Source organism: Lonchura striata, chromosome 18 (assembly GCF_050655825.1).
Source record: "Lonchura striata isolate lonStrDom1 chromosome 18, ASM5065582v1, whole genome shotgun sequence".
Lineage (NCBI taxonomy): Eukaryota > Metazoa > Chordata > Aves > Passeriformes > Estrildidae > Lonchura > Lonchura striata.
In genome coordinates, this window is record NC_140720.1 from 6940253 (window position 1) to 6968059 (window position 27807).

Genomic DNA, 27807 nt, shown 5'->3' on the forward strand with positions numbered 1-27807 from the left:
GGACGGGCAGTGCCAGCAGCCAGAAACCCTTGGGCATCTCGAGCTCTGGGACCTCCAGCTCCCCAAAACCAGCCTGGCTGCAATCGTGACTGTCCTGGCACCACGAGGGACCACAGGGGAGGGCTAAGGGGTCAAAGGCTGTCTTGACATATCTGGTGATCCCAATAATGTAATTTTCATCTCTTTTCCTCTCAGCAAAGTGTTCTAAGTGGCCCAAGACATAATCAAATGCTTAATCATAATCATATGCTAAAGTATTTCACTGAATAAAGACTTCTATTGGCGCCAAATTAATCCATACATCTCCAACACTTAGTTTAGTTTACCATGTCTATTATTTTAATGAAGAGGAAAAAATTCATGCTATTGCTAATAGAGTGATTTACAATGTTATGCATGTTAGTTCCAAACATTTTCCAAGTATTTTTTTTTTCCTTGATGCAGATTATAACTGAAATTCTACCCTGTATATCCAGCTTATTGATGTTAAATGAGATTTTTTGTTTCGGTGATTAAAGGTACAAGGACAGAAAGCAAATTGTGGGGCATGAAATAACTTGCTCATGAAGAAGTTAAAAGTGTTCATCAAAAGAAGCACTTTGACAACACAGAAAATTCTGATTCATCACTTAGCTGTGGGCTTATGTGACATTTACAACAAGCATGTATATTTTGAGATAGTTGACAATGACATCTTTATGTTTTTGTTATCAAAGCTTCCATCTTACAATCCCCCTTGGTCCTGAGCATTGTAAAAAATGTGCCAGGGTTATGGCTGTTCATACCTTTCCACTTCTAAGTGGTACAATGATCAGAGAAGAGCAAAGTTTTATGATCCCTTCAAGGTATTTGAAAATGACATTAAATGATGTTTATGAAGATTTCTAAAAGTCAGAAGAGTCTTCTTTTCTTTTTGTGGGCTTGTTCTCATCCTTTTGAATTGTGATAGATGTCAATTCCTCCACTCTCCTTCTAGAAAAATACTAAGCATAAGTTTCACATGTCCCATAAATTCACTGGTAGCACCTGCAGATAAGTCATCATGGACTTCCTTCAAATAACAGCTTTTCTTAGGACTCACATGGTATTTATCACCAGAGCTTACTGCGAACATTATCTGCTGTATTTTTACATCTTTGTGAGGAGTAGCAGCATTTTACAGAGGAAAAGTGAGAGAGATGAAGCCGATTTAGAAGCAGACATCACCACAAGAAATTCATCTCAGAACCTGGAAGATTTAGAGGAAGGAGTTAGGAGAGAAATGTTTTCTTCTGCAAATGAACACACAAGTTCAGGTCACACAGGAGCTGAGGATGTGCCATTCCAGCTGCAGTTATTCCAGTTATTGACTATAAACTGCACTTGTGCTGTGTGAGACACTGTGCCTCTCAAAGACTTAAAAACCCCCCAAACCTGAATGCATGGTCCCTTTTAAGCACATGAATAATTCCATTTGCTCAATTACTTTTGTGATAAAAGTGATCCAGCCAAATTGAGGCTTGATTTCAAAGGAAATGTGCCAAAAATCAAAGGGTGAATCTCCCACTCACTTTAATGGGGAGAAGCTCAGGCCTATATTTGCTGCTTTATGGATGTTTGCAACGTGTAAGAAGTTGCATGGAACAATATTTAATGTTGAGCATGTTAATCTCTGGTTTCACAGCACTCATATTAACTGATTTTGCTTAAAAAAAGATACTGGAGATGTAAGGCATTTTCTTGCAGAATAAAAATCTGTTTAAAGAAAACCTTGACTACAAAATGTTAAAAAATCTAGAGACAAGAAGGATGCTAGCTGCTAAGCATGCTTCTCTTCCTTCTTAATTGCTATTTATAACTGCAGAAAAAGACAATGTATTTGCCAGAAAAAACCAAAATGCATTAATATAGAAAAATAGCAACTAGAAACAGGCAACAATTTCAACAGGATTGTGCCTCATTTTGCACATGTGTACAAACCAAACCTTCCACACAGAGAGAAGCCAAGGAAAGTGACTTTTTTCCTAAATGTTCCTCCTTTAGGTTCTAGAACAAAGCTCAGGAGAGAACAACTTTGAATGAATTCATGCACCTCACTCTGGGCAGTCACACAGGAATCAATGTGTGCTCAGAGTTTACCTTTTTCCTGACAAATGTCCTGGTGGCAAATCTTAGCACAATGGGAAAAGTGGCAAAATACCTCTTACCTCATGTTCTAGTGGAACATAAGCATGCCATTCAACCCACCTCAAAAGCAACATCTACTTAAAATTTCCAGCACAGCTACCCTCACTCACACATCCAGAATATTCCTATGATACCACAATCACAATTTCTAATTATGTTAAACAGGCACCAGGTGACAATTGGCTGTCAAAGTGTGTAATGTGGAACCAGTGAGACCCATTTCAGAAAATGTTTCAAGATGTGCGTTCTTTACTTTTATAGTGAGATGACAAAGGATTCTCAATATCAGAAAATGCATATTGCTTTTGATCTTTTAATTAATTCAAGCTTGTGAGAGATAAGGAGGAAGGCAGAGAAGCAGCAAGCAAAAAGTTCTCTTGTCTGTTTTGTAGCTACTGCAGGTGGTTGTCACACCAACAGAAGTTGCCTGAATGTGGCAGAAATGGTCTTGCACAGTTTCTGGGGCAAGGTGCCACACAAGCAGTGAGGGACACCAGGCACCTGTGACTGTTGGTAAAAGAAAAGGTCATAGAAGAGGCACCGAGAGAGGCCAAATAGCCCTGATTGCCTCAATGACCCTGCTGGAACACTGGAGTTTGGCAAAACTTCCATGTGCCCATAATCTCTGACGTGAGTCAGCCAAAAGCTGGATTGCAAGAATGCCCCTTCTCATCATCCACCTCTCTTGGACTGTTCTGCAGTCAGTACAAAAAACAACTCAATCCCCAAACCCTATTTTTCCATCTTTTTAATTATTTTGTACAGGCAACTTTCCTCATCTACTCCCCAGCCGTGGAAAATAAGAAATATGATATGAAATATACTACAAGGATTGTAATCACTGTACCACCTAAAGTCACTTTCATCTGGTGATTTTGACCCTAGGAAAAAAAAAAAATCAGTTTCCCACTCTATGTGCCTACTCAGAAAAATCTGTGGGTGCTAAAGTGAAAAGAATCCCAGGTTTGTTGAGAAACTGCAGGATTGCATGACATTTTAAACACCTTTGTGACTGACTTCTCACAGAAAAACTAAATCACGGAATTTTACATATGACTTTTTGAATTTGAAGAATGTTATTTTACAAACACTTGATGTCTCAGCACTGTTTGCTGGAGTTCAGACATGAAAAAGGGGAGTTGGACTGAAAATAAGTCTTTATGATAATGAATAGACTGACTCAAAGGAAAAACACATTGATTGACCTCATAGTTAAGTGTCAGTCATCTACCTTCTTCCCCTGTTGGGGTTTTTTTAGTTTCAAATAAATTGCATCATTATCTCTACCAGCAAAATGGAAACAACATCTCAGTTTTGATAAGGACTATCAATACAAGAAAATAATAACTTTAATGCTCATTGAACAGATGGGTTCATAGGGGGCTGTATTTTTATAATCATATGTTAAATTTTTTATCAGTTTTCTTAGTGAGATCAGCATTATTTATAAGCACTGAAGACATCAGCAAATACAATCATGGCAGTAACAAAATGTGGAACAGGAGCACTAGAAATTATGTGGCAACATTCCCACTGAGTATAGCCACATTCTCAGCAATTTACCAGTGGCTTTTCAATGGTGACCTTCTTAACCTCTGAATGAAGAAGTTATTTAAGCATCTTTGTCATTTGAGTGGGGCTACCTAAAAGCTTAAAATGAGACAAGTGACTAAGAGGGCTGAGCTCAGACACAGACAGAAAACTCACAAGTTCTTCCATCACCCCTGCCATGGGGCCAGAAGCCCCTGGGACAGGGGGAAATCAAGAAAGAGTGGGAACTGCTCCAGCTCTGCCAGCTAACTGCTGGAAACATGCCAGACTCTTCAGCCAGCTTCAATGGAAGGCCCTTGCTGATGGGACTTATTTGAACAGCATTGAGCCAGGGAATGCACAGGAAAACTCCTGGACCTGACTGGGGGAACCTTCAGCAGGAGTGAGGAATGGCAGCAACCTCTTCCAGGACACAGGGAAGCCACAGCTGAACCTATTTTGCTCAGGAGCTCCCCAGTTCAGAACAATTTCTACAATTGATCTTTCCTGATCCAAACTAATTTTGAGTCAAATGAGTCAAGTGCTGGCTCCTCTGAGCAGCTATGCACCTATGTTGGTATAAAAAACCTTTCAGCATATGGAGTTAGTAAGTACCTTTCAAATTCTGTTTACAGAGCTAAAAAGCTGTTTCTTTGTAACTCTGGCCTGAAGAAACTTGGATGTCCAGCTTGTAGCTATATTGAATATATATTGAATTAGCTAAGCTACCAGAAGTCCCAGCCAAAAATATGATATAGTAAAATCTTCACAACTGAACTACACAAACATGCTTCAGAAACCTGTCTGAATCCACTTTTAACTTCCAGACATGAGTAGTCAGTCCTATGACTCCAGTACAGCTTAAAGGTTGCCAAGATTAAGTTTAAGAAGTTTAGCCTATTGTATAAATAAGAATGGAATTCAAATAAGGGCAGTAAATATCAACCCACTTCATTTTAGTGAGTTACGGAGTTTTGAATGGAAACACCCACAATAAAAAAAATGGGTGCTGCAGCCAGAATTTTCATCTGTTTGGAATGACCCTGCAATGTACACAGCAGAGTGATGTTCTGCTCCTGTCTCAAATGCACCCTAAGATATTAAACCATTTCCCTTGGGATCAAACAGACTGTGCCAAATTCTGCAGAGAAAGCCTGATCCAAACATCATCTCAGTCTGCAGAAATATTCCAATTGATTTCAGTGGGCTTTGGAACAGGCCCATATTGGCATCTATTCAACTTTATTGAACTAAGTTTTCCTGGGGAGTTGCAGGAGCCAATATGGGCATAATGACTTCAAAAGCAAACATGAAGGCCGTTGCCAGTCAAATCACATCACAGCGAGGAAATGACAGCAGAATCAATTCATTATTATTTATCTAGATTTAAAAAGACCTCAAGTTTCCAAGTTCACTACTATGTTTTCCAGGTGAAGGAAACTTCCAAGTTGCCTTTGATCCCTCACAGATTTTTCAGTCTGAGTCATGAACTACTTATTTATCACAAGTCACTGAAATAATTATAAGGTTTGCATGAGGATGATAAGCTTACTAAAAACATGCACAAAATTTAATATATTTGGGAATTTTGGCTATCTGCTAGCAGCCAACATCAACTACCTAATTTTTTTCTGCCATTAAACTTATATTAAAGTCCAACTGATCATGAGTAGGAATTAAACATGAGCTTGCCCTTAGCATCTGGCATTCTCTCATCATCAATTCAGTTCTTTGCTGACCTAGTGGTCAACACACCCTTTTACAACAGGTCATCTCACTTGCTTGAGACATTTATTTCCCCACAGGTAATGCCATAATTTCAAGGAGACTAGTTTGGGAACAGGGATGACTGTGTAAATATAAATAACAAGGTCTCTGTGGGGGTTTATTATGTTCTAGATTGGGATGGTATTGTAACAAATTATTTGGGAAAACCCAAAAGAGAATTCACAGGCAAATCCATGGAAAACATTAATCTGTTTGAGTAAAGGAGTTTAGTAAACATCAATGGAAATCTTTACTGATCATTTCCTAGGTGTGCTTACATACATCTAGACTAGAGATAGATCATGCCACTCGTACCTTCTATAATCCCAGAACAGGAGATATTAATCTGGGTTTTAATAAGGCCTAAAGAAGATAATTGCATAGAATACTTAAAACTTAAGTATTAAAATGATACTCAGCATTCTGCAAACCTGTCAGGAAAAGGATTCCCTCCTGCTGCACAGCCCCACTGCTTAACAAAAGTCCATCAATACATATGGGAATTCTTGTCCATAAGCCTTGAATGACAATGCTTCATATCCAGCCTCACTGTTCTCACTGGGCAGATAATAGCAATTAATTTGATAGAATCCTGAGTGTCTTTTTGAGCCATAAGAAGAGATGGAGTAAACATCAGCAGAGACTGCTGCAGTGCAAAGAGCACTTGCACTACCCTGGGAACCAGCAAAATGAACACAAGCATCACACTGACTATTAAGTGCCTACAGTCTATTTCTTCCTTTCAAAACAGTGATGATTTTGTCCCATCCATTTGCTCTGAAGCACTCAAGGGTTTCTTGATCTGCCACAATTAAATGCCATCAGGTATATTCGAAACCTGGGAGTTCCACACGTTTCTCAGAGAGTATGGAAATAACATAGCCCTGTAGTTTCTTCTCTTCAAGATGGTTTCCTTCCCCATTCAGAGATCAGACACCTTCCTTTTGCTAGGATCCACACAAAGGTGCATTTTACAAGTCTGCCCTTGTTTGCCCCAGGTATGCCCAGGTTTGAGAACGGTTTACAAACCAATCTGTTTTCAACCTATTCTGCACACATCCCCCGCTGGCGGGTTTGTAATATGACCTCCGCACACCTGCCAGGAGCTGGGAGATCAGCTTGATATCCAAAGCATCTTTCTCCCTCCCCCTTGTCGTGATCATCGAAGGCATCCGCAGCCGAAGCGGCTGCACCTTCTCACACCTGCCCTGGGCCCCCGTCGCCTCCCTTCTCCCACGACATCCCGAGCATCTCGCCGGGCGCCGCGGCCCGGGGCCAGCGCTGCCTTGCTGTGCCCACTTCCCACATGCGCAGCCAGGGAACCAGGCTCTCCCCGCGCCAGGTGCGCCTCTTTTTAATGTTTTTTTCTTTAATTTTTTTTTTGTGCCCGGGGTAGCCGGGGAGAACAAAATCAAACCGGCCGCACATTTAAACCCGAGTGAGCATCATCCTCTGGAATGATGCAGGAGCGAGCCGGGCGCCCCGCGGGCGCTCGGTCGGGCGCGCCTCGCCGCGCTCCCGCTCCCGCTCCGGCCCGGTCCCGGCGCGGTCCCGGCCCCGCCGCCCGCGCAGGCACCGCCCCCGCGGCGGAGCGCGCCCCCGCCGCGCCCGTGCGCGCCGCCGCCCCAGCCCCGCCGTGCCCGCGGCTGCCGCTCGCGGCCCCGCAGCACCGGCGGCAGCCCGGGGACGTGGCGGAGGAGCCGCGGTCCGGGCGAGCAGGGCGAGCTCCGGGCAGCTATGGTACTTCCCGACAGCTGAGGTGGAGGCAGGCGGTGGCAGCCGGCGGCTCGCAGCTTGACCTCGATTTGTTTTTGGGACTGTAGGCTGGAGCGGCACGTCCGGTGAGCTGGGAGAGATAGAAACCAGGAGGATAATAGGGGGTAAGTGAGGGATTGCCCCAAAAACTCCGCTGCCTTTTTTTTTTTTTTTTTTTGGTTTGGCCGGGGGCGGCGGGAGTGGGAGCGATGCAGAACTGTTGTACCCGGGGAATGCCATCAGATACGCACTGCAGAGCGCGGGCGCTTGGCTAACTCTCGGTGGGAACCTCCCGGTGTGCCCTTCCTCCGCCGCCAACCCGACAGAAGTTCGGGTCTGAATTCTGAATCTCTTTTCCTTCTTGTTTAAATAAGTTTTATAAAAATACTGGCGTCCTCAGCCAAGCCGCCGGGCGGTGCGCACTTGATGCGGACGCCGCGCTGGGACGCGCACCCCCAGACCCACTCGCGCTGCTCCGCTGCCGTGCATCCCCGTGCTCTCCGCGGCGGCTGCGGAGCATCCGCGGGCCGGGGCGGTGCGCGGGGCAAGCCCGACCCCTGCAGTCGCGCGGCGGAGCGGCCGCGGCGCGCCGGGATTGCGGCGGGGCCGGAGCCGGGCTGCGCGCTCCGGGCGCGGCGGGGATGGCGGCGCTTGCGGCCGCGATTAATCTCTTTCCGCTCATTCCGTAGCAGCAGCAGCAGCAGCAACAGGAGGGGGAATTCCCCCTCCCTCCGCCGCCTCCTTGCCCGGCATGCCGGCACTGCCCCGCTGAGACGTGCCAAGAGTTTTGGGGTTCATTTGCGCCTGGCCGCCTCTGGAATTGAGACTCTCCGGATATCGGATCGGTTGGGTTTGTTGTCTATGTCGTGTTGGGAAATCTGGTGGAATTTTTTCTCGCTCGAGGAGGAAGAGCCCGGTGTTGGCAGTTGGCTTCGTGGTCTTTTTTGGAGGGCGAAGGAAGGGAAGGGATCTCACTTCAGCCGTGTGGAGAGAGAGCTCGGACATGTGTTGTCAGCACATCTGGGGAGTACAGTCTGCAAGTCCGAAAGGAAATTTGCTGGGATCGTTCGAACTGCGATATTGATCTTTGTTATTTTTTTTCGCCGAGGGATGCACTTGGCATGAGAATCGGAGGATGGAAATTGTTTGGGAGGTGCTTTTTCTTCTGCAAGCGAATTTCATCGTCTGCATTTCAGGTATGCAGCAAGCACAGAAAGGGCGAGGGAGCGGGGGAGACACCGTACAGGGTTCTTGGGTGTCCCCTTATTAAGGGGCAAGGGGAACAGTTAAACAGATCAAAACTGTAGTTGAAAAATCCATGAATGATGTACTGTGAGTGGGTTGTGACAGAAACTGACTCTCATCACTTCCCTCTCCCCCTTAATTCCAATACGTGAGTCTTAATTATCATTCATTGGTTGCAATAGATAATACGGTATACTGATAAAAGAGATGCTTGTAATTCCCGGTGTACCTGCTTGTGATAATTTGCAACATTGCCGTGATCCCAGAATTTCATATCTCTTGAAGTTCTTAAACTTGGCTGATGTGCAGATCCTGAAGGGTTTGTGGTTTATTGATGGAGTTGTCATGTTCTGGTGCCACAGTGCAGTGTCTGCAAAGGGAGGGATAACAGTAAAATGTCTCTGCTTTTAAAATGAGCTTTATTGTGTCTATGCTCTGAAAATTAGTTTTTTTCTTAAAAAAAAAAAGCCCGTTCAGGGAGCTCTGTGCTGGCTGGGATTTACAGCTTTATTTTAAGCTTGCAAAGATCGCTTTCCCTTCAATATGTAGAAAGTCAGGTCATTTCAGTTGTCACCAGAGCTTGTCCAGTTAATGAATAGGCACGGCTAGGTCTAGCGTAAAGGATTCAAACAATTTATTATTGAAGAAAACACTCTCTTTGACTGCAAAAGCCCTAGCTCCCTTGTTAATTTGTCCTGTTGGTCATGCTGGAATAATTACGTTGCAGGAGGCAGGTGGCCAGTTTTCTAGTTTGGGACACTTCAGGGAACCCCATGGGGGTGCAGGCTGCCTGCATCTCCCACTGCTCCACTTCCCGCAGGCTGCCTCTGCACTCCAGCCATTGCATAAGTCCAGAATGGGAACAGAAGCAGCACAGGCATGGCACTGCTGGAAGGAGATCAAGGGTCCTGGTGGCCATCTCAGTGTTCAGCCTGGATGTCCGTAGGGAGAGGCAGCTCCAAAACTCTCCTGGGACCATGCAGGGCTTGGCCTGGGCTGTGTCCCACCACAGCCCCCAGGCAGTAGCACCTGCAGCATCCCCCTGGCAGCTGGGAGCCCCGCTGCACTTCCTGCACTACCTCCCAGTTTATCCACCCTTCCAGCCCCTGGGCTGGGCACACAGGAACGCTGGGGGCTCAGCATCCCTGTTAATTTGTCCTGCCTGCACCTAGCCCAAAGCTCCTTTATTCCCGAGCAAATAGCATCGCTGTCAGCCACGGTGTGCGTCAGCCTTCCTTTTATCCCTGCAGACTGGCACCATCTGCCACCAGGCACCCGGTGACACTGCCAGCACCCCGGGCTGACCTTCCACTCCTGCCCATTGGTACCATCAGAAAAAATCGCTCTCTGGCTTTTTAGAACAGCAAAACTTGCTGCCTCTTGTCATTGAAATCTCACACTTGGCTATTTAGCCCAGTGTAATGTGCCACCTGTCCAGTGCTCCTCAAATCAGGTACATTTTAAAGTACCACAGTGAGAATAGCAAGCTGCAGCTCATTGCTCTCCTGGCCATGGTGACAGTAATATCCTGAGACAGAAAGAAGCTGTCCCGTTGTGTGCATTTAGCTGTCGGCGTTCCCTGAGCTCCTGCCCTCCTTTCCTCTTCAGACAGGGGAGCTCAGGCTCCTGAGCCAGTGGGATCAGTCCTGCAGGGGCTCCCATCGCTCTCCATCTCCCTCTAGCACTAATACCTGATACTGTGCACACTCACACCATGTCTGCTTGCTTTTTCTCTTTTTTATTCTTTTTTTTTTTTTTTGGAGGGAATAAAGGGACTAAGTGAATGGTGAAATGCTTCTGCCTCATGGTTAAAGCTGTGGTTTCAGATAATTTTGACCACACAGAGGGTGTATACATGCTTCAGCCTTGTTTTCTTTCTTCTTTTTCCTGGGGGTTTTTGGTTTTTTTCAAGAATCCTCACTATCTGTCGTCTTAGTAAAAAGGATTAAGATCTGTAGATATCTGACTGGCACTAATGCTCTGTATGTTGCCTCTGCTATCCTTTTTACACTGGGTTTTGTAGCAAATTATCTAGCTGGAATGTCTGGATAACTGTGCAAGTAGGAGCTGTCATGAAGCCTGTTAGGGGATTGCCTCAGCACAGGATTGCAAATGTATTTTAGCACTTCAGCACTGGTCATTCATTCAACATGTTACTTTAAAAACCCACTAGTTGAGCACTAGTGTTGCAAATTACTGGAATGTGAATTGAGGAGTGTGGCAGTATTTTCTATTTTTTTTCCCTTTCTTATTCATTCAGCTGTTTCAGCAGTGAAGACTCAAGACAGGTCTGCTGTACATGGATCTTTCCTGAACATTAGCAAATGCTTGAATTAGTGTCTATTTAAACCTGTGATCTTTCTCCTGCTAATTCCTGTGGTTATTTGGATTAGGACCTATTAGGGGCTGCTCTTCAAAGGGATAATGTCATTCACTGAATTGAACACTATTAAGTTTTTAATCATTATTAATAAACTTATTAAACACAGGTTCAGTGTTATGTATTTTGCTGTATATTTATATAATATTTAAGTATAAATTATGCTGAATGTAGCACTTGTGCTGGTTTTTTATTTAAAATAAGTAATGATGACGGTATACAGTTGACTTTTTGGTGTCATGAATTTCTTGGAGACTTAGTATATGGAAAGTAATTTAATCTATTAAAAAGAGGTGTATATATATATTTATAAATCGGTTACTTGTGTGTGTGAGAGATTGACTGTTTTGGAAGAAATGATACTGAGATTTAGAAATTGTGGTGTTTTTTTTTTCATTACTGGCTCTTCCATGTGTTTGGGAAATAAATTGTCTGTGAACTTTGGGAACAGAATATTTTTATTTTCTTGCCATACTGAATTAAGGCTTTTGCTACTTGGAATTGCTTGTTTCTGCAGATGCAAATGAGAAATGCAAACAGGCTGAAGGACCACAAAAACCATTTCTGTCCTTCAGACAGAAAGCCCTTGCTTTCCTTCAAAGTCATATTAAGTCCTTTGAGTTGTAGTTTCTGAGAAAACGTCATTATTTTTGTTATGACTTTTGAGGTTTTGTCCTTTTAATGATAGTGTTCAGCATCGAAGGAGCACAGAGCAGAGGAAGTGAAGATGTCCTGCAGACAGAATGCTGGAATAAGCCCTCACTAGATGTTCTTCCTTTGAAGATGCAGATACTCCTGGCACAGGAATTAAATTGTTTTCATACAAAGAAAATAGTAGTTGCTGTATGATGTCCAGAATTTCCTTCCTGAGTAATAATACCACTGAATATGAATTAGCATCAGTGTTCTTCGGTGGCTGTCACCTCTGCTTACACAATCATTTGTATGAACCTTAAGGAAGATTTTTTGTGAATTTAAATATTAACAATTGATTTCAAGAAAAAAAAAAAGCTAGTAAGTTGTTTTCAAAACTTTGCTGGATTCTTGTATTAAATAAGAAAATGAAGTTGTTTTAAGTATTGATTAAGAAGGTTTCCATGTACATTTTTCTGTTAATGCATCAAGAAAATTATTTCTAAAACATGCATGGTCAACATATTTGTGCCTTCCTGTGAATTGATTTACTATCTCTTATTGGTTTGGCTTATGAAAGCTGTCTGTTATTTGGAAGTATTTCATCCTTTGCCATATTGTCAGGGCACATGGGGCCAAATCCCTTTTAAGTTGCAACTTCTGTGGCCTATTTGGCAACACACAAGTGCCATAAATCCTGTATGGTGAACAACTGAGATGGTGTAAAACCTCCTCATCTGTCCAGGAATTTCACTATGTATTGAGCATCTGATATGGCATCTCTGGCACTGAGGACTAGAGCTGGATTTGGAGTACATTCGTGCTTGATTTTCTGTCTTGCAGCTTCTGCAGTCTCTGAGCTCTTATTACCTGGCAAAACCCAGAGATGCCCTATAGGAACTCTAAATTATGCCAGAACTGGGATTACATGGTCTGTAAGGTCTGATAACTTCTTTTCATAGCGTCACACAATCTGAGATAATTCAAACAGAAGTACTCTTGTAGACGAGAAGAATATCAAAGCTCTAATGTCCAACATTAGAACAGTGAATGGTTCATTATGTTAGGACAAAAATGTTGAAACTGTGTTAATTATCCTCATTTAGTGTCACAGAAATAGCTTTTTCTGTCACTTTTTAAAGTAAGATATGTAATATTCTAGGGGAAGGAATTATTCACAGCATGCATATATATATATATATCAAAGCGGGCACTAGGCATATAGGAAGGTGTAACATATAGAGGGTTTCTGGTAACTTTTAAAAAATTCTGGTTAGAATTTTACCCATTACAGTATTTTTTCCTGCTTTAATACCAACTCCAGAGCCTCATATCTGTGGGCAAACCTTCATGCCTGCGTGGAGTTAGTAGATGTTATTGAAAAATTCATGTGGATTCAGTCTGTCTGCTCACATTCACAGAATGGAGGGACCATAGGTTTGATACAGAGACTCTCAGTTCTTCAGCTCTGGAATGCTTTCTCACTTTAGTAATTTTTTTCCACCTTCTTAAAAGGTCTAAAGATGTTTCTGCTTGAAAATTCTATGGAAATAGCCTTTGTAGTCTTTTGTAAATGTCTGCTTTTACCTTTTACTTTTTTTTTTTTGCATAGCTTGTATATTTTATAATTTTATTTATTTTCATTGTTAGTTTTACAACTAGAGCGTGACCAGATAAGCTAAAAATATGTGTGCTGTTCCAGCACTTTAGTGCCTATGTTAAGGTAGTAGAAGGGAAGGTTTATGAATAGTTTTTGCACATATTATGCTGAGCTATTTTCCATCCAATAAACTGGTGGAAAGAAACTGGTTATTGCTGCTATTCTTTTCTAAATGTCAGTGATGTAGGTACCCAGTTTTCAAACCTCTTCACTTTGTTCATTGTAATCCAATTGAACTAGATACCAAGCCTCCAAGACAAAATTATTAAAACAAGGACTCAAACCCCACTCAAATTAAGCACTCTGAATTTAAGGGTGTTCTTTAAAATGCAACTGAGGCTATCAAGAAGTTTTGCCCTTGACATTTTTTGAAAGTTCTCCGTTTTTAATTCTACAGCAGCTAGATTTTAAATATAGCAAGGATTGAAATGGGTTTGCATTTGCATTTTGAATATTCCTTGCATATGAATGAACAAGGAATTCTTGCTTTCTCTAAAAGATTGTTTTTATCTCTGTTGCTGTTGGTCAAAGTATCACTTTCTTGGTTGAAAGGTGGTAATTCAGCTGAGGAGGAAGTTGCTGTTTTCATAGTTGCTGATTGTTTATGGCTAAACATGGCAAAGACTGAAGGGGATGACTGGCCCATCTGGGCTGTTGATAGAGAACTATATAAAACTGTTCCATCATTATCTCATTACCAGCTCAAGCAGCAGACAAAACTAGATAACAGTCAGTTATGGACAATACTGAAATACTGTGTTAAGTGTTATTTTGCTTCTGCCTTGCTTTTATCTTTACTGCACACCATATTGGGAGGAATAGGAAATAGGGATCAAATTGTAATTGACTTGTTTAAAGGCAGCACTGTACAGTGGGACTGCATTTCCATTGTAATGTAATCAGAAAGTACAGTTAGCAAAAAAAATTGCACTGTGGTAAATGAATTGAAACATTATTAGTAAATAAATGGGAAATAATTTTTTTTAAAGGATAATAATCTGGCATTTGAGAGAGGGGAGGCTTTACAGCCAAACCGATTTACAGTTGAATTCAAAGCAATAGAGTATTTTATTGCTGGCTTTAACCATTGATAGTTAAAAAGCTGCCAAGGGTCTTTTAATGGAATTTCTTGGAGATAAAATAGCAAGTTATTATTATAATGAAAATAGAGGGCTGAGACATGGTAGACCTATATCCTGTGTAGTGCCTTTCTGATGATGTAGTGCCTCATTCATGCACGTGCACATGGGTATTCATAAATGCAAACTTCCAATTTGCCAATATGGCAAAATTTTATCATGTAGTGCTTACCAGGTGACAGTTGAGGTAAAGGTAACCTATATTTGCACCCACCCTAAAAGTCCTTGTAACTCCCAAAAATGTTGTAAAGGGCTTTGGGGTAACTGGGACTTGGGCCTTAAAAATTGCAAAAATTGAACTGTCAACGATGAGAAAAGCTTTAGATGGCAGGTGTCTGTGCTCCTGTAGGCTGCCAGGTAAAGCCCTTCAGGATCACAGCCCTAAAATATTTAATTTACTTTAACTCATCTTGGAAAATGGAAGGTGATCAGTTTCCACATACATTGCATTCTGAAATCAGTGGTCAGAACTAAATTAAATAAATACTTTCATTGCCAGACGTATGTTTCCACATGAAAACATTCCTGTTTTGAATTCATGAATCTGTAGCATTTGTATTTCTGTAGTAAAAATAGCATTAAATTTAAATGCCCCACAGCTTTTAACTTTTCTGATATTGTTGCCAGAAAAATACCACAGCCAGCTGTAAGCCACAAATTACTAATTAGGATGTAACTTTTAGAAAAATAATAAAATAAACATTCAGTCTTTTTCTCTCCCTTTATCATTAGTCCTTAACTTGGTCAAACTTTAAGTATAGAATGGGAAGAATCGTGCACTGACTCAACCAAAGGAGCTTCTAAGCACATGCATGGAGGAGGCAGCTAAGCAATGTTATCCTTTTTTTTTTCCCCTCTAAATGCGTTGACATCTCTATGTTTTGGAAATAGCATTTGAGTAGATGAATTTAGAGGGAAATGTGGTTTCTGAAAAATCATCCTCTTGTCATTTTTGTGGGTTGTTTCCAATTTTAAGTTCCTTCCTGCTGTTAACTACTATACAGCCCTGTTCTGCTTCAGGAATAATCCTAAGAGGATTTTTTTGCTTTGCCAGCAGGACTCCTATGGATTATTAATGCTAAAAGAAAAAGATAATGAGTGCCAGTGGAGGATCTTTTGTATGTGTGACCATGAAAAACAAGTGTTTGAAGTGACTATGTCCTCCAGCAAACCCTACATTCCCAGTGGGATGGTGTTTGGGAAGCAGAGGGAGCAGGTTGGGAAGAGTTCCTGCTGCCACAGCTGAAGTTTATTTGGCAATATCACATTCTCATGCTGCTAGGAAGAGCATTAACTTGCATTTGCCATCATGGCAGAGTAAAGAAACTTCAGGAAAAAATAGTGCTGCAAATTTATACCTGCTGGTAAAAAAGGATCACAGTACTTCAGTAGTGTTCCTGGGAGTGAAATTTTATGCAGAACGAGCTGATTGTTTCTACATCACTGGAATGCCACAAGGCTTGGAGTTGATGCCTGCTATTTCCCACGTGGGAAGTGGCAATTTTGGAAGGGAAGCACTGCTGCTGGAAGGGAAAGGTGTTTGAGTGACCCTTTGATCGTCACCACTGCTGGAAAGGGAAGGATTTTTACTGACCCTATGCAGGTTTCACTCCTACTGCTGGGGCATGTGTAACCATTTACTGACAGGACAGTTCTCTGAATGGGACTGCTTGTCTTGATTTTTCTAAGAAAATGAATGAATGAAAGAGCTTTGCATTACATTTCAATTAAAAAAAAAAAACATATAAAAAGAATTTTGGTGTCAGAACTTGGAGCAGTTTGCGGGGAATACACAGTGTTGGCCACGCTTTCACAGATTGAGAAGCTGAGGTAAAATGTCATGTGGAAACTCAGTCAGCAAGACTTCGAGTAGCTGCAGTCCATTTTCACTCTTATTTCTGCCTTGTAACACAAGCAGAAATGTGTTTTTGGTCAGGGTGTGGGGCTGGATCCCCTCAGTGAGTGCAGGCCCTTGTGTGTCCCTCATGACCTGCATCCTTCTTCTCTCTTTGCCTTTCTATTACAAGGTGTTTTTTCTCCTCATCCTACTTGCAGTGAGATACAGTTATGGTATGCATAAGAATTAAATCAATTAGAATTAAATTGGTTTCCAGGAGTTAGCATGATATTAAGGAAAAATTCAGATCCAGACAGGGTTCCTCCATAAATGCCTGTTATTTAAATTCTGTTTAAATTACTAAGATTCACTCAGTTGGCCTTTTTCTGGTTCTATTTGGGCTGTGAGTAACGAGTGGGTTCCTCCAAATGCAGCACTTTGCTGCCTCGTGTTTCACATCCCCTCAATGTGGGTGTAGGTGACAACACACAGTAAAGGGCACCATAGATTTTGGTCCTAAATTTTATCTCTGAAATTTGCTCTCAGCAGCCCAACAGGTTCCTTTCGGTACTGCTGGAATTCTTGGATACACTGTGAACACAAATGTGAATTTGTTTTGCGGGTGAAACCTCACCCCAGGGCATTTTGTCCATCATGTCTAAACTCCTCCCATATTTTATTTTGCATTATAATCACCTGAATTCAACATTTGTGGTGTTCTGGGGTATTTTTTTGTTCACATTTATATTTATAAGCATTATCTTACTGTCATACTGTTTTTTGTACCTGCTAGAAAACAAAGAAATCTATAAGGACTCCGCTCTCCTCTTGCTTGCCCAGACAATTCTGAGGGTACTGTGTGGCAGTAATTCCACCTGGAATTTCAAGTTACCTGCAGATGCATGATTTTAATCTTCAGTAGCCCCCCTAGCACTCTCTCCAAGTTAACAATTCATCTTTGCCAGTCTGTAATTGTGCCTTTGCTCTAGAGTCACAGGTATTTAGCTCACTGTGAGACAGGATGAAAAATACAGTAATAAATAATATGATTTATTTTATTAGGTAGCGTAAGTATAAAAGCTAAAAACTGAGTCATCCTCTTTACATTTTATTTTGATATATAATAGCCAGATTCAGCAAAATGCAAAACTTTAAAGATATGTTTAAGTGTTCTGCTGAATCCGAGTCTTAACATGTAATTGTATAAAACAACTTAGATTAAGGATGTGCTGAAGTGCTTTGCTGGAGCGAAGAGTAGCAGTGGTATAATACATGAATAATACAAAATCTTAGGAAAAATCCAGCTAAGATGAGTGAAAGTTTTCATAATCTCTCTTTAAATTATACAGTTGTATAGAAAACAGGTTTTTATCTGGGTAAAATAATCTTTACCCAGTTCTTTATGTGGTAAGGCAAATATGCAGGCTTTTCTAGGGTGATGAACACGGCAAAAGAAACTGTACATGCAGATTTCATATAAAGTGGATTGTATTTTGCTAATTTTCACTGTATGGGTGCCCTGAAAGAAACAAACACCATCTTCCACAATAGTAAACACAACCAGAAGACTAAAAACTGAAATTACAATATGCAATGCTTTTTATATGTGAGTTTCTGTTCCACTTTCTTCCCAGCACAAATACTAATTTTCTCTTGATTTGACCTCAAGTCCTGATATAAAGAGGACATTCAATGGAGTGGGGACTCACCTTTGGACCAGGTGGTGCCTGCAGAGATGGTTGGGACACTTCATGCTAGTTCTGTGCAAGCAGCTGGTAGGTTTTAGGTTGGATAAGCAGAGTTTAGTCCGACTGAGAGAAAACTCTTTGGGGTGGAAAAACAGAATATTTGAGGATCTGTTGCTCTGTGTTGGGACCAAGCAAGGCAAACACGTCCTCTCCACTGCTGGTGGCATATTCAGGCTGTGTCAGCAGAAAAATTCCTTAACGTTTTAAATGAGGTAAGGCTCATTTATAGTAGTATGAATTCATTTCTACCACACACAAAAAAGTTTTGTACTATTTCTAAAAACAGCCGGGCGTCTCTGCAATGCATTGACATCATATTTATGTATTTGGATTATATCTACCAAAGGGCACACAGCTTGCAGACTTTCTCCTTTATCTCCTCCAGTCCTTGTCCTACTTTGGTGCTACTTAAAGCTTCAAAAACAGCAGCAAGTAACTCCCAGAACTCTCCCTTTTTTAGTTCCCTGCTCTATGTAACTGGGACCTTCTGTGTCTGCTGTGTTTTTATGTTTTTAAATATTTATTTACTCTGCAGTAATAAAAGAGTGTTTCTGATTACAAGGTAGTCAGCATCTTTCTTTTAATGCTCCTGTAAAGGAACCTGTGGCTCAGACTTCAAGCCTCAGGAAGCAACAGCTGAATTCAAATCCTTTTTGCAATGTGTCTCTTTCAATGGCTTCTTTACTGATATGCTGATAACTGTTGTGGAGGACTAAATGCTGAAATGTGTCTGGATTGCTTAATATCATCACATTGCTGGTCATTTAAGAATTTATTCTAGTCACTGAATACTCCAGAAGTTAATACCTTTGAAATGAAGAATTCTTCTATTTAATACTAGTGCATTATTTTTAAAATTCAAGTTTTTTGTATGTAACTTTTCCTGATATTATATAAACTGTACAGAAATAATCTCCTGACATTTGCCTAGGATGACAGTCATCAATTCCTACATGTTATTTAAAATCTTATGTAGAAAATGAATATTTGTTTTTGACACCTTTGTTTTGGACATTTTTCCAGGAAAGAAAGAAAGCTTTGCTAATACAGGCTGAAATGAAATGCAAAATAAAATCTTTAAAATCAGCTGTTAATTCAGGGAGGTAGTGTGCAGAGGAATTACTCAGCCATAAATGTTGGCCTAGAGTTTAGTTAAACATGAAGCAGAGGTCCCTGGGTAAATAGTGCCATTAGAAAGGTGCCATGACCTCTGCAGTGGGGATTAAGGTATGGGAGAGGACCGTGCTCAGGAGCTTTACAGTCACGTGTCAGAATGATTTTCAATCACTTTGGTTATTGCTGGATTAAAATTGAGGCTGCAGAGATTAATGGTCTGTTGTTACTAATCCACTAAACCCCTGTTCCTGGATCTTTTAAATTGACTGAACCTACAGATTGTTAAGTAACTGAGAGATATGGATTTGTAACGGTTTTAACTGTCTTTCTTCATGTTTGGTGTTAGCAGTATCTTATTATTTATTGCTTTTTGAGGCTGATCTTGGCTATTCTTGAATGGAAGTGAACTTTATGCTTTTTTATTTCCCCTATTCTATAGCACACTGAGGGTGTGTACCATTTCTAATAAATGTGGATGAAGAAAGTGTTGCATTGTTTCGATATGAGCTGACAGTAGAAGCTAAAATAAGAAGTACAGAAATTAACTGTTGTTTTTACTTTGTGGTACAACTCTCCCTAACTGTTAAAACAGCCCCTATGTCCTTCCAGTCTGTCTGCCATTAACAGGGGTGGTTGTCACCCCAGGTGGGTTTTACTGACATTTGAGGATGTGGCCAAAGTCAAAATGGATGTTCAAGCTTTTGCAAATTACCTTTTTCTTAACTAGCAGAGTATTTGGAGTGTCAGGGCCCACAGCTTTTCGCAGATATCTACCACAATGAGACAGAATATCTGGACTTATTTTCAGTACTTAATTTCTGTGCAGGTATTAAAAAAAAAAAAAAATCTCCAGGTAAAAAACAATGTACAAATTTTAAAAACCTCAAAAACACAGAGGAAGAAAATAATGAAATGAGTAATCTGTCTACTGAGACATGAGGTAATTTTGGACACTACAGAGCAGTGGTTTGGGGTTTCAGCAGGGGTCTGTAAATAAGAGTTTTAATAGGTCTTCATCAGTACAGGTGAGACAAAAGTTAGGGCAGAGGGAATAGGCTGTGGAAGAAACCAGACTGTGGTTGTGGCTGGGAGAGTTTGGGGGGCATTTAATCTATAGGAATGTCTTTACATGGGGCAAGAAGAAGGATGGAGCACCTTGTGTGTGTGTTTTGGGTGCTATTTACCACCTCTATATGAAAAACTGTGAATTGGAATTTTTTTGGCTTTCTTGTGTTTGCAGCTTGGTGCCATGCCCCATACTAAAAGTCAAATTAAAGAAGAATTTTATTTTGAGCTCTAGAAAAATACAAAATACAATCTTTCAAAAATTATTTCCTTTGATGAAAGGGGCTGAATACCTGGTGCCTGCCAGAGTGATGTGGGTATACACAATGTCTCTATGACATACAGATGGGGTGTTTTATTTTTGTTTTGATTGAATAAATAATGTTAGTCTATCTCTAAACAATAAGGTTTGGTGTTTAAATGAACTTCAATGTGACTGTCTCCTTAATAGGAAACATGGTTGAATTATCACCTAATTATGTCTTGCTCTGAATGTAGTTTTGATTCCTGTCTTTCTGGATGAAACAAGCAGGGATTTTTTGCCTTTGTTTTCACTGCAGAAATTCTGAAACAGAAGAAAGTATAATTTTGCGTTTTAACTTGAAATAATGTGCTTAGAAAATGGAAGTAATCTCTCTTTGTAACTTGCATAAATTAATAACCCATTAAAATCACTGAAAAATAATGCATTTCTGATTCAAAGGGTCAATATTTAATAAAATTTGATGATTATTAAATTGCTACGAATGTATTCTACGTCTTTATACTAGCATACATCAAGGTAATGTGCCTTTAACACTATAATTGACTTAAACTCTGCCAGGGAATTCCTGGGATTAAAATAAACCCTTTATCTCATGCAACCATCTTTGTTTCTGAGCCCTGGTGACTTGGCTTATTCTTTTGCCTTCTGGTTAACTCAGATAATAGTATGTCTTGATTAAGGACTGCAAGGCGCTTTTACATCTGTTCTTGTCACAAAGCTTTGTAGGATAAAGTAGGCCAAAGATACCTCATCATGCAAACTATGGACCTCCAGTTATGTCTTTCCCTCCAGATTCAATATTGTGTTCAGATAAAACTGGGACCATGGAAGTAAACCCAAAGCATTTAAATGAATTTCTGGCAAGCTTTCTTGATAAAGAAATTAATAATAAAAGATTGAAATGTGTATTATTGGATGAAGAAAATGAAGTTTTTGTCCTATCAGCTATGAGAAAATATTGTCTTACTTTCTTGTATAGGCTATACTTTATGTTAATCAGCATAACTCAAAAAAGCTGTTCTAGTTCATGAACAAGGGAGTGAGCCCAGAGCTTGGATCCTGCAGGTTCAGGTCCTGAGATGTGGTATTTTTCCAGGCATTTTGGTGAGCTTGATGTGCTCACTAGCTTTGTTAACCTGAATGTTTATTGCCTGGTTAAATCCAGGTTCAAGGCTGACTTAAATATTGTAACTCTTGCAAAATAAAAATACAGTCTGCTCATTTTTGGGGATTTGTTTTTATAGCAGTCATACATAGAAAACCTGATTATCGATGGTCCATTTTTCTGAAGCTTCTGCCATCTCGTGCACTTTTGGTATTCCTGGCTTTTTTTCTCAGTTGCTCTTAGAGGCAGTATTAACAGATGGTAGGCATTGCTCATTAAATCTGCATCTACACCTCTCCAAGGACTGCAAAGATGTTGGGAAACAGATTATGTTACTGTAGTGATTGCTTAGAAGCCTGGAACTTACTGTGCTATTCCTATACAGTTTTCACTATCAGTGGATTTGGAGCTATCAATACTATAAATATATTGGTGAAAGGATTCTAACTTAGCCAGGTATGTATATCCATTTCCCTCGTTTTTCCTTCTGCATCTCAAATGAATTTACATTCTCCTAGTGGCCACTAGTAGTGAATCTGCTCTCAAATCAGCCCTTTCTGAGAAAGCCTTTTCTAGTTCTTTTTTCATTGGGATATTAACATGTCATTTTAAACACCTTGTCTAATTGTCTTCAACAATGCAGAAATATTGAGCCCCTAAATGTGGTTTGAGATCTATACTGCCACTTATAACTAAGCAATTCTGTAAAAGGGATTGTTAAACTCATCATAGACATCTTTTTAAAAAACCCTCTTTTGAGACTGATAAAAGAACAAAAGCAAATTCTCACAGATTGAGTAAAATGTCTTTGTTTCTTCCATACTTGCTGTATTTGTGCTTTGGTAGTGTCATAGTCAACAGCTCTTCCTTTTTACCTAAATGACTTCATGCTGGACATAAAACCTATATATCTGTAGCTTTTAGTGGCCCATCTCCATTTCCATGTCACCTGAGCTGCTTTTCTGTTGCCTTGAGGTCACTTTCTTTGTAATGCTGAGCTCTTCTTGCTGTTCTGTCCCCAGTTGTGACACTTTGAAGAGATGAAATACAGAGATGTTCCATTGAGGCTGTCTGACCCTGGATGTGTCTTTGCTGAAGAGGCTCACTCTGCTGAGTGAGTCAAAAGGGCTTCATGCCAGTGTGGAATTCACTTTCAATATGTTTCTAAATTGATGGGGAGAGATGCAGAAACCCAGCTAGCAGATAAGAATTCTCATTTTGTCTTCTTGTTTGCTCTGATTTGCAGCTAATGGGGTCTGACTGGAAATCCCAAACACATCAGTATAACCAGAAACTTGGTGCTCCCTTCTTGTTTCTCTGAAGCTTTTATTTTCTTTACTAAAAGTGCTGGATCAGAAAGGTTAAGTTATTGTTGATTCCATGGTTCATGGAGAGGTAGGATTTAGTTCACATTCATTTCATAGCTGACCTGTATTAGGGATAAGGAAGCTCAAATGTAGTAGTGCATAAAGTGGAAATGAAATCTACCCCTGCCATTTTTACAGAACAAAAACAACCCTTCTGTGTTTGAACTACGCATAGCAAGGAGTAAAAATCAAGTAATCTATCATAGAATTCTGCATTTGTTGTTTATGTTTTTCTGTTTTCTAATGTTCTGAAAGCAAAGGCTGAACAAAAAGATATTTTAAATTAAATACCACTTTCAATAAAGGCCTACAAAATAGGCAGGCCTAGGATGAATTTAGCCTGGTTTGTATTAATTTAGTTTGTTTATTTGGAAGATGCTGAAGTGAATCCAATTAAACCAATCTAAATCTCTCCAGTAAAATTTCTGAGCATAGACAAGAGGATTGTCTACCTTATATGCACATTTTTTCCTGGCAATTTACAATATAGTCAGGGAGATTTGGAATATGAAGGAGCCATCTAAAGTAGCAACAAGAAAACCAGATTTTTTTTTAGGTCCCCAGCATTGATAAAATGAAGAATGGGATAGTAAAGAGTGGAATAAAGTGTTCCTTCATGAACAGTTAATAGAAATTGTGTCCCTAAGCAGGATTAATACAGAATTAGTTGATATTAATTGTTAATTATTGATATGCCAGTGATGAGGTTTTTGTCAGTACCACAGCAGGATTGATCCTGTTTCCTAAAGGTGCAGCATAGGAAATGTATCAGTGCTCCATAATTTCAAGTAGTAAAAATCAGAATTGAAGGTGCTTCACTGAGTAACTGAAATATTTAAGCTGTGCTTAATTCTTCCAGGAGTCTTGCTTCTGATCCCAATAAAACCACTGAAGTTATCACCACTAACTTTGACTCTACCAAAATTGGACTGTGAGGCAGCAAGTGACTTTCACCTAAGGTATTTCAAAGCTTGGGCAGTTTGAGGTCACTGACTTTCATTCCTGAGCATAATTTTCTCCTCACCCTTGTCTGTCATTGCTTGCAACCCAGTCCTCAGTTCTGAGTTAGGAGAGAAGGAGGACATGGGGAGATCAGTGGGGGATCCCCCTTACTGAGAAATGAAGAATATTTGGTTGTGAAGGTTGGAGTAGAAGAGTGGAGAAATAGATAAAACAACAAGAGACAGATTAATAGAGAGAATGCAGGTAATGGAAGATAGCACTGAGATTGGGTGTTCCATATTGTACTTTGCCAGAAACAAATGAGAAAGAGCATTGATGACAGTCCACTTTCCTACTTGCTTTTGGTTCTGGTTCTAAATAGTTAGGAATTGGATTGGTAGCTCCCAAAGGAACAAGACAATATCTTTGCTGAAGAGTCACAAAAATAGAGATGTAGAGACCCTGACTGTTCAGTCATCAAATCTTGATTATTTTTTTAAAACCCTTAACTTAGAGCACAGAGGCTGCCAGAATCCTTCAAGACAGAATTGTTAATAACTTAAATGCTGAAGTTCTCCACTGTGTTGCTGTTGACCTTTGGAGAGTCTGACTGCTTACTGAGATTATTTCATTAGTATTTGCACATTGACTTCCTGCCAAAAAGTCAATCTGCTTTTCCTTTGCATGGTTTTGTTATTTTGAAGGTCTTCAGCTGTGGAATAAAATGCACTATGTAACAAAGAGCTGGCAGAGTCGGATGCTTGCCAGTAAAAGCCTTCCCAGGTACAAGTTTGGTGAGGCTGAAATATTACAAGTGTTTTACGTGGCCTCCTTTCCCTTGTGCCTTACCTAACTAACATCTCTGTTCCTGAAGAAAGGCAACAGTTGGTTTTAGTTCCCACTGTCCCCAAGAGAATCATTTGCTTGTTATCTACAGGGTAGAATTTAGTAGAACTTGGGACTTTGAGTTTGCTTTTGTTCTTTTATCAGCCTCAAAACAGGTTTGTTTGGGTTTTTTTTAAATATGTCTATGATGAGTTTAATGATCCCTCTCATAGGGTTGTTTAGTTTTAAGTGGCATTATCGACCTCATGTCATATTTAGGTGCTCAGAATTTCTGCATTATTGAAGACAATTAGACAAGGTGTTTAAAATAATATGTTAATATCCCAATGAAAAAAGCATTAGAAAAAGCTATTTCAGAAAGGGCTGATTTCAGTTCATTTCAGATTCAGAACAAACAATGAGGAAGATGGATGTACGTCATATCTTCTTTTTATTCTTTTTCCGTGGTTTCCTCCCAAAAAGGAGAGGAAGGTCAGAATATCAAGAAAGATCTGGATGGAGCTATCAACTTCCCATAGGCAGTTCAAGATGTCTGAATCATGAATGTCCTGTTTATTGAGCCTGCAGGGCTGAGATCAATTTTTTTTTATGGTAGACAGAAATTGATGATCCTATCAAATATTTGGAGCCTGGAGGACAAAGGTATGTTTTATAACTTACCATTAGGCCTGGGTTCTATCCTTTAGTCTACTGGCAAGGCCTGCATTCCACAAGGGATGCACTATAGTAATTCTCATGTTCCAGTCCAGTGAAGTAAACAAACAGCTGCAATCTGCAAATGTTGCAGAATCGGGATGAGTTTCAAGGAGAGCCCAATTAGAAGCATATGAAGGCAGCCTGGCCTGTCTCCCTGGAATAGGGCATGCCTGACTGTGGATATTCATCTGGTGCCTGACAGGATGGAACTCTCCTCCTAATTGGAGCTTTTGGATGCTACTACAGCCTAAATGATATTCTGCACAGTAAGTCAGCATAGCTCCACTGATCTTTCTAAATATACACCTGAGTTGTCCTAGCTAGTGACTGCCTCTTCCTAGAGGTGAGAGCAGTTAGGATTATTACTCTATTATTTCTAGGTTAATGCAATGGAACCTCTGGCTCAGGAGATTCCTAAACCTCTACCTGTTATGGCAAGAATGCTTAAAAGAAAGGAACTCTCTTTGCTGACTATTTTTGTGTTCTTTTTCCAACATTTTGCTGCTTACTAGTGCAGTTCCAAACTTGTTTCCACCTGAATCCAGGATGTGGGATAACTGGAGATGGAGTAGCTTTGAAGAAAAAAAGCTGAAAAAGCAGGTGCTCAGCTCAATACCTGTGTCCCCTGGTTCTGTCCATGCTCCTCAAGTGTCCTTTCATTGCTGTAACTGCTGGCCTAGGCACTCACTTTCCCAGGCATAGCCCCTCTCCTACTCCCAGGAGCTCTTCAGGAACCCACTCTTAAAGGAAGCACTCGTGTCTCATCTCCTGGGTTTTTCCCAGGTTTCTTAATCTCATCTGCTGTTCTTTCATATAAATCAGATTCACATTATTATGGTTGCAAATATCATGCCCACAGATGCACACCACATCACACATATGCATAGATTTGCATATATGAGTGTGATAAAAATGGAGTCGGCATCTGAGGGAAACAGATTTCTTTGGTAAACTCAAAATAAGTTCCAAAGCCTACGTCTTATCAAATGAAGGGCTTTAGGCTAGATTTTGGGATTTGCTATAACTGGGAATGGCTGGGTGAGGACAATTGTGCTGGGGTGGGCAGATGAGCAGACATCTGCTGTGGAGGAGATTGTGCCCAAATAAGAAGCTATGGAATGGTAGAAGCAGAAAAACGGGAGAAAATTAGTTTGAGAAAGTTGTGAAGTGAGGGACAAAGACTGGAAGGACTTCATTTTTTAATCACCTTGGTAGGTACTAAATCAGGCTATTTGATAAAGGGGGTTTTTTTAAGTTTTCTTTAAAAATGAGAGGAGAAGAAAGTGAGGAGTTTGTACATCTTCACAACTAAAGTTATCTTAACACTTTAAAAATTCCATTGCAAAGGTTGTGTGGGTAAAGACACTAATTGAGCACATTATTGTTTTAATGCAGAGGTTGGTGGGATGCAGTGAATAAGGCAACAGATTGCAGGAAGAGGAAAAGATAGTCACAAAGGAATTTAAGGCTTATCTAGAGAATAGAATTTTATCACTGTCTCTGGCAGAATTTGTGTTGCTTGGCAACACACTTTAACCAGGTTTTTTGATGGTGGTCACTAATTGTGTGTTCCTAGTTTCCTCCAAGGCCTGATTTGGAGAAGTGCTAAGTATTTACAGCTGAAACAGGTCAATGGGAGAAATATTTTATATGTATCAAATGACCTACCAGTCTAAATCCTGTAAAAATGTTTATTGGGGCTATCAGTTGTCTAGTTAAAGGTAGAGAATCTTTCTCTGACTCTGGCTTTCATTTGTACGTCTGAATAAAAGGGACACCACATCTTCAGAAAGCACCTCTTTCATTCAGGGAATGAAACGGAAACATTTTGGGAGTTTGAGTCGTGTGCTAAAAATCCATTAAACTTGTAACTTGAAGTGCCAGGAAGTTTGGCTGACATGGCCTTTCATGGCACTGCTGGTTGGCTTCAATTAATGAGCCTTTGAGGGTTTTCTTCTGCACTGAGGGTCTCAGTAGCAGCCCTTTCTCTCTAAGCTCAGTCTGAGTGACAGGGTGAGGGGAAAAACCTCAAACAGCCATCTTAAGGAAAGCATAAAACAAAGCCAGTCCCCTCTTTTACTCAGCTTTTCTACTTCCAACTACAACCCTCAGCTGAAGTTCTAGCAGATCATCTGACCTAGGAATCATTAGGTTATTTCATAATTGTTGGATGCAGGTCTGGATTCAGATCATGTTCTGTTGAAGTCATTGTGGATTTGACCAGATGAAGTAGAGAAAGAAGATCAGACCCTTAACAAGACAGCTTTTTTAATCCTGCTCAGCAGAGATATCACAGCCTTGTAAGGAGAGCAATCTTCTTGTTCACTGTGCTTTAGAATGAAGTTGGAAACCTTTTCCTTTATGAAGTCCAGACAGGTCTTTTTGAGACCTTTTTTAGAAGAAAGAACAAACACTAAAATTCATCTCATTTTTGTCATGTTACTGTATGGTACTGTTAATGTGACTGTGGACCATAAGTAACTTAGGGGCTTCATCCAGCCCTTAAAGTGCTGATTAATTTGTGTATTGAGGATTACAGACCATC

The 27807-nt window shown here is 40.4% G+C and overlaps 1 protein-coding gene across 8 annotated transcripts in view; it reads left to right on the forward strand.

Moving 5' to 3' along the window:
* The first annotated feature begins 7067 nt into the window (after positions 1 to 7067).
* The window catches only part of CA10 (carbonic anhydrase 10 (inactive)), a 185712-nt gene continuing 164972 nt past the window's right edge, over positions 7068 to 27807 (forward strand). For 3 of the 8 annotated variants that reach the window (XM_085556756.1, XM_085556761.1, XM_085556759.1), the window contains exons 1-3: positions 7068 to 7203; positions 7287 to 7343; positions 7908 to 8414. In XM_085556756.1, coding sequence (XP_085412882.1) covers positions 8354 to 8414 — 61 coding nt within the window. In that variant the 5' untranslated portion in view covers positions 7068 to 7203; positions 7287 to 7343; positions 7908 to 8353. Of the gene's footprint in view, positions 7344 to 7907; positions 8415 to 27807 lie in introns of all 8 variants that reach the window. The other 5 variants (XM_085556758.1, XM_085556762.1, XM_085556755.1 and 2 more) reach the window with 4 other exon arrangements.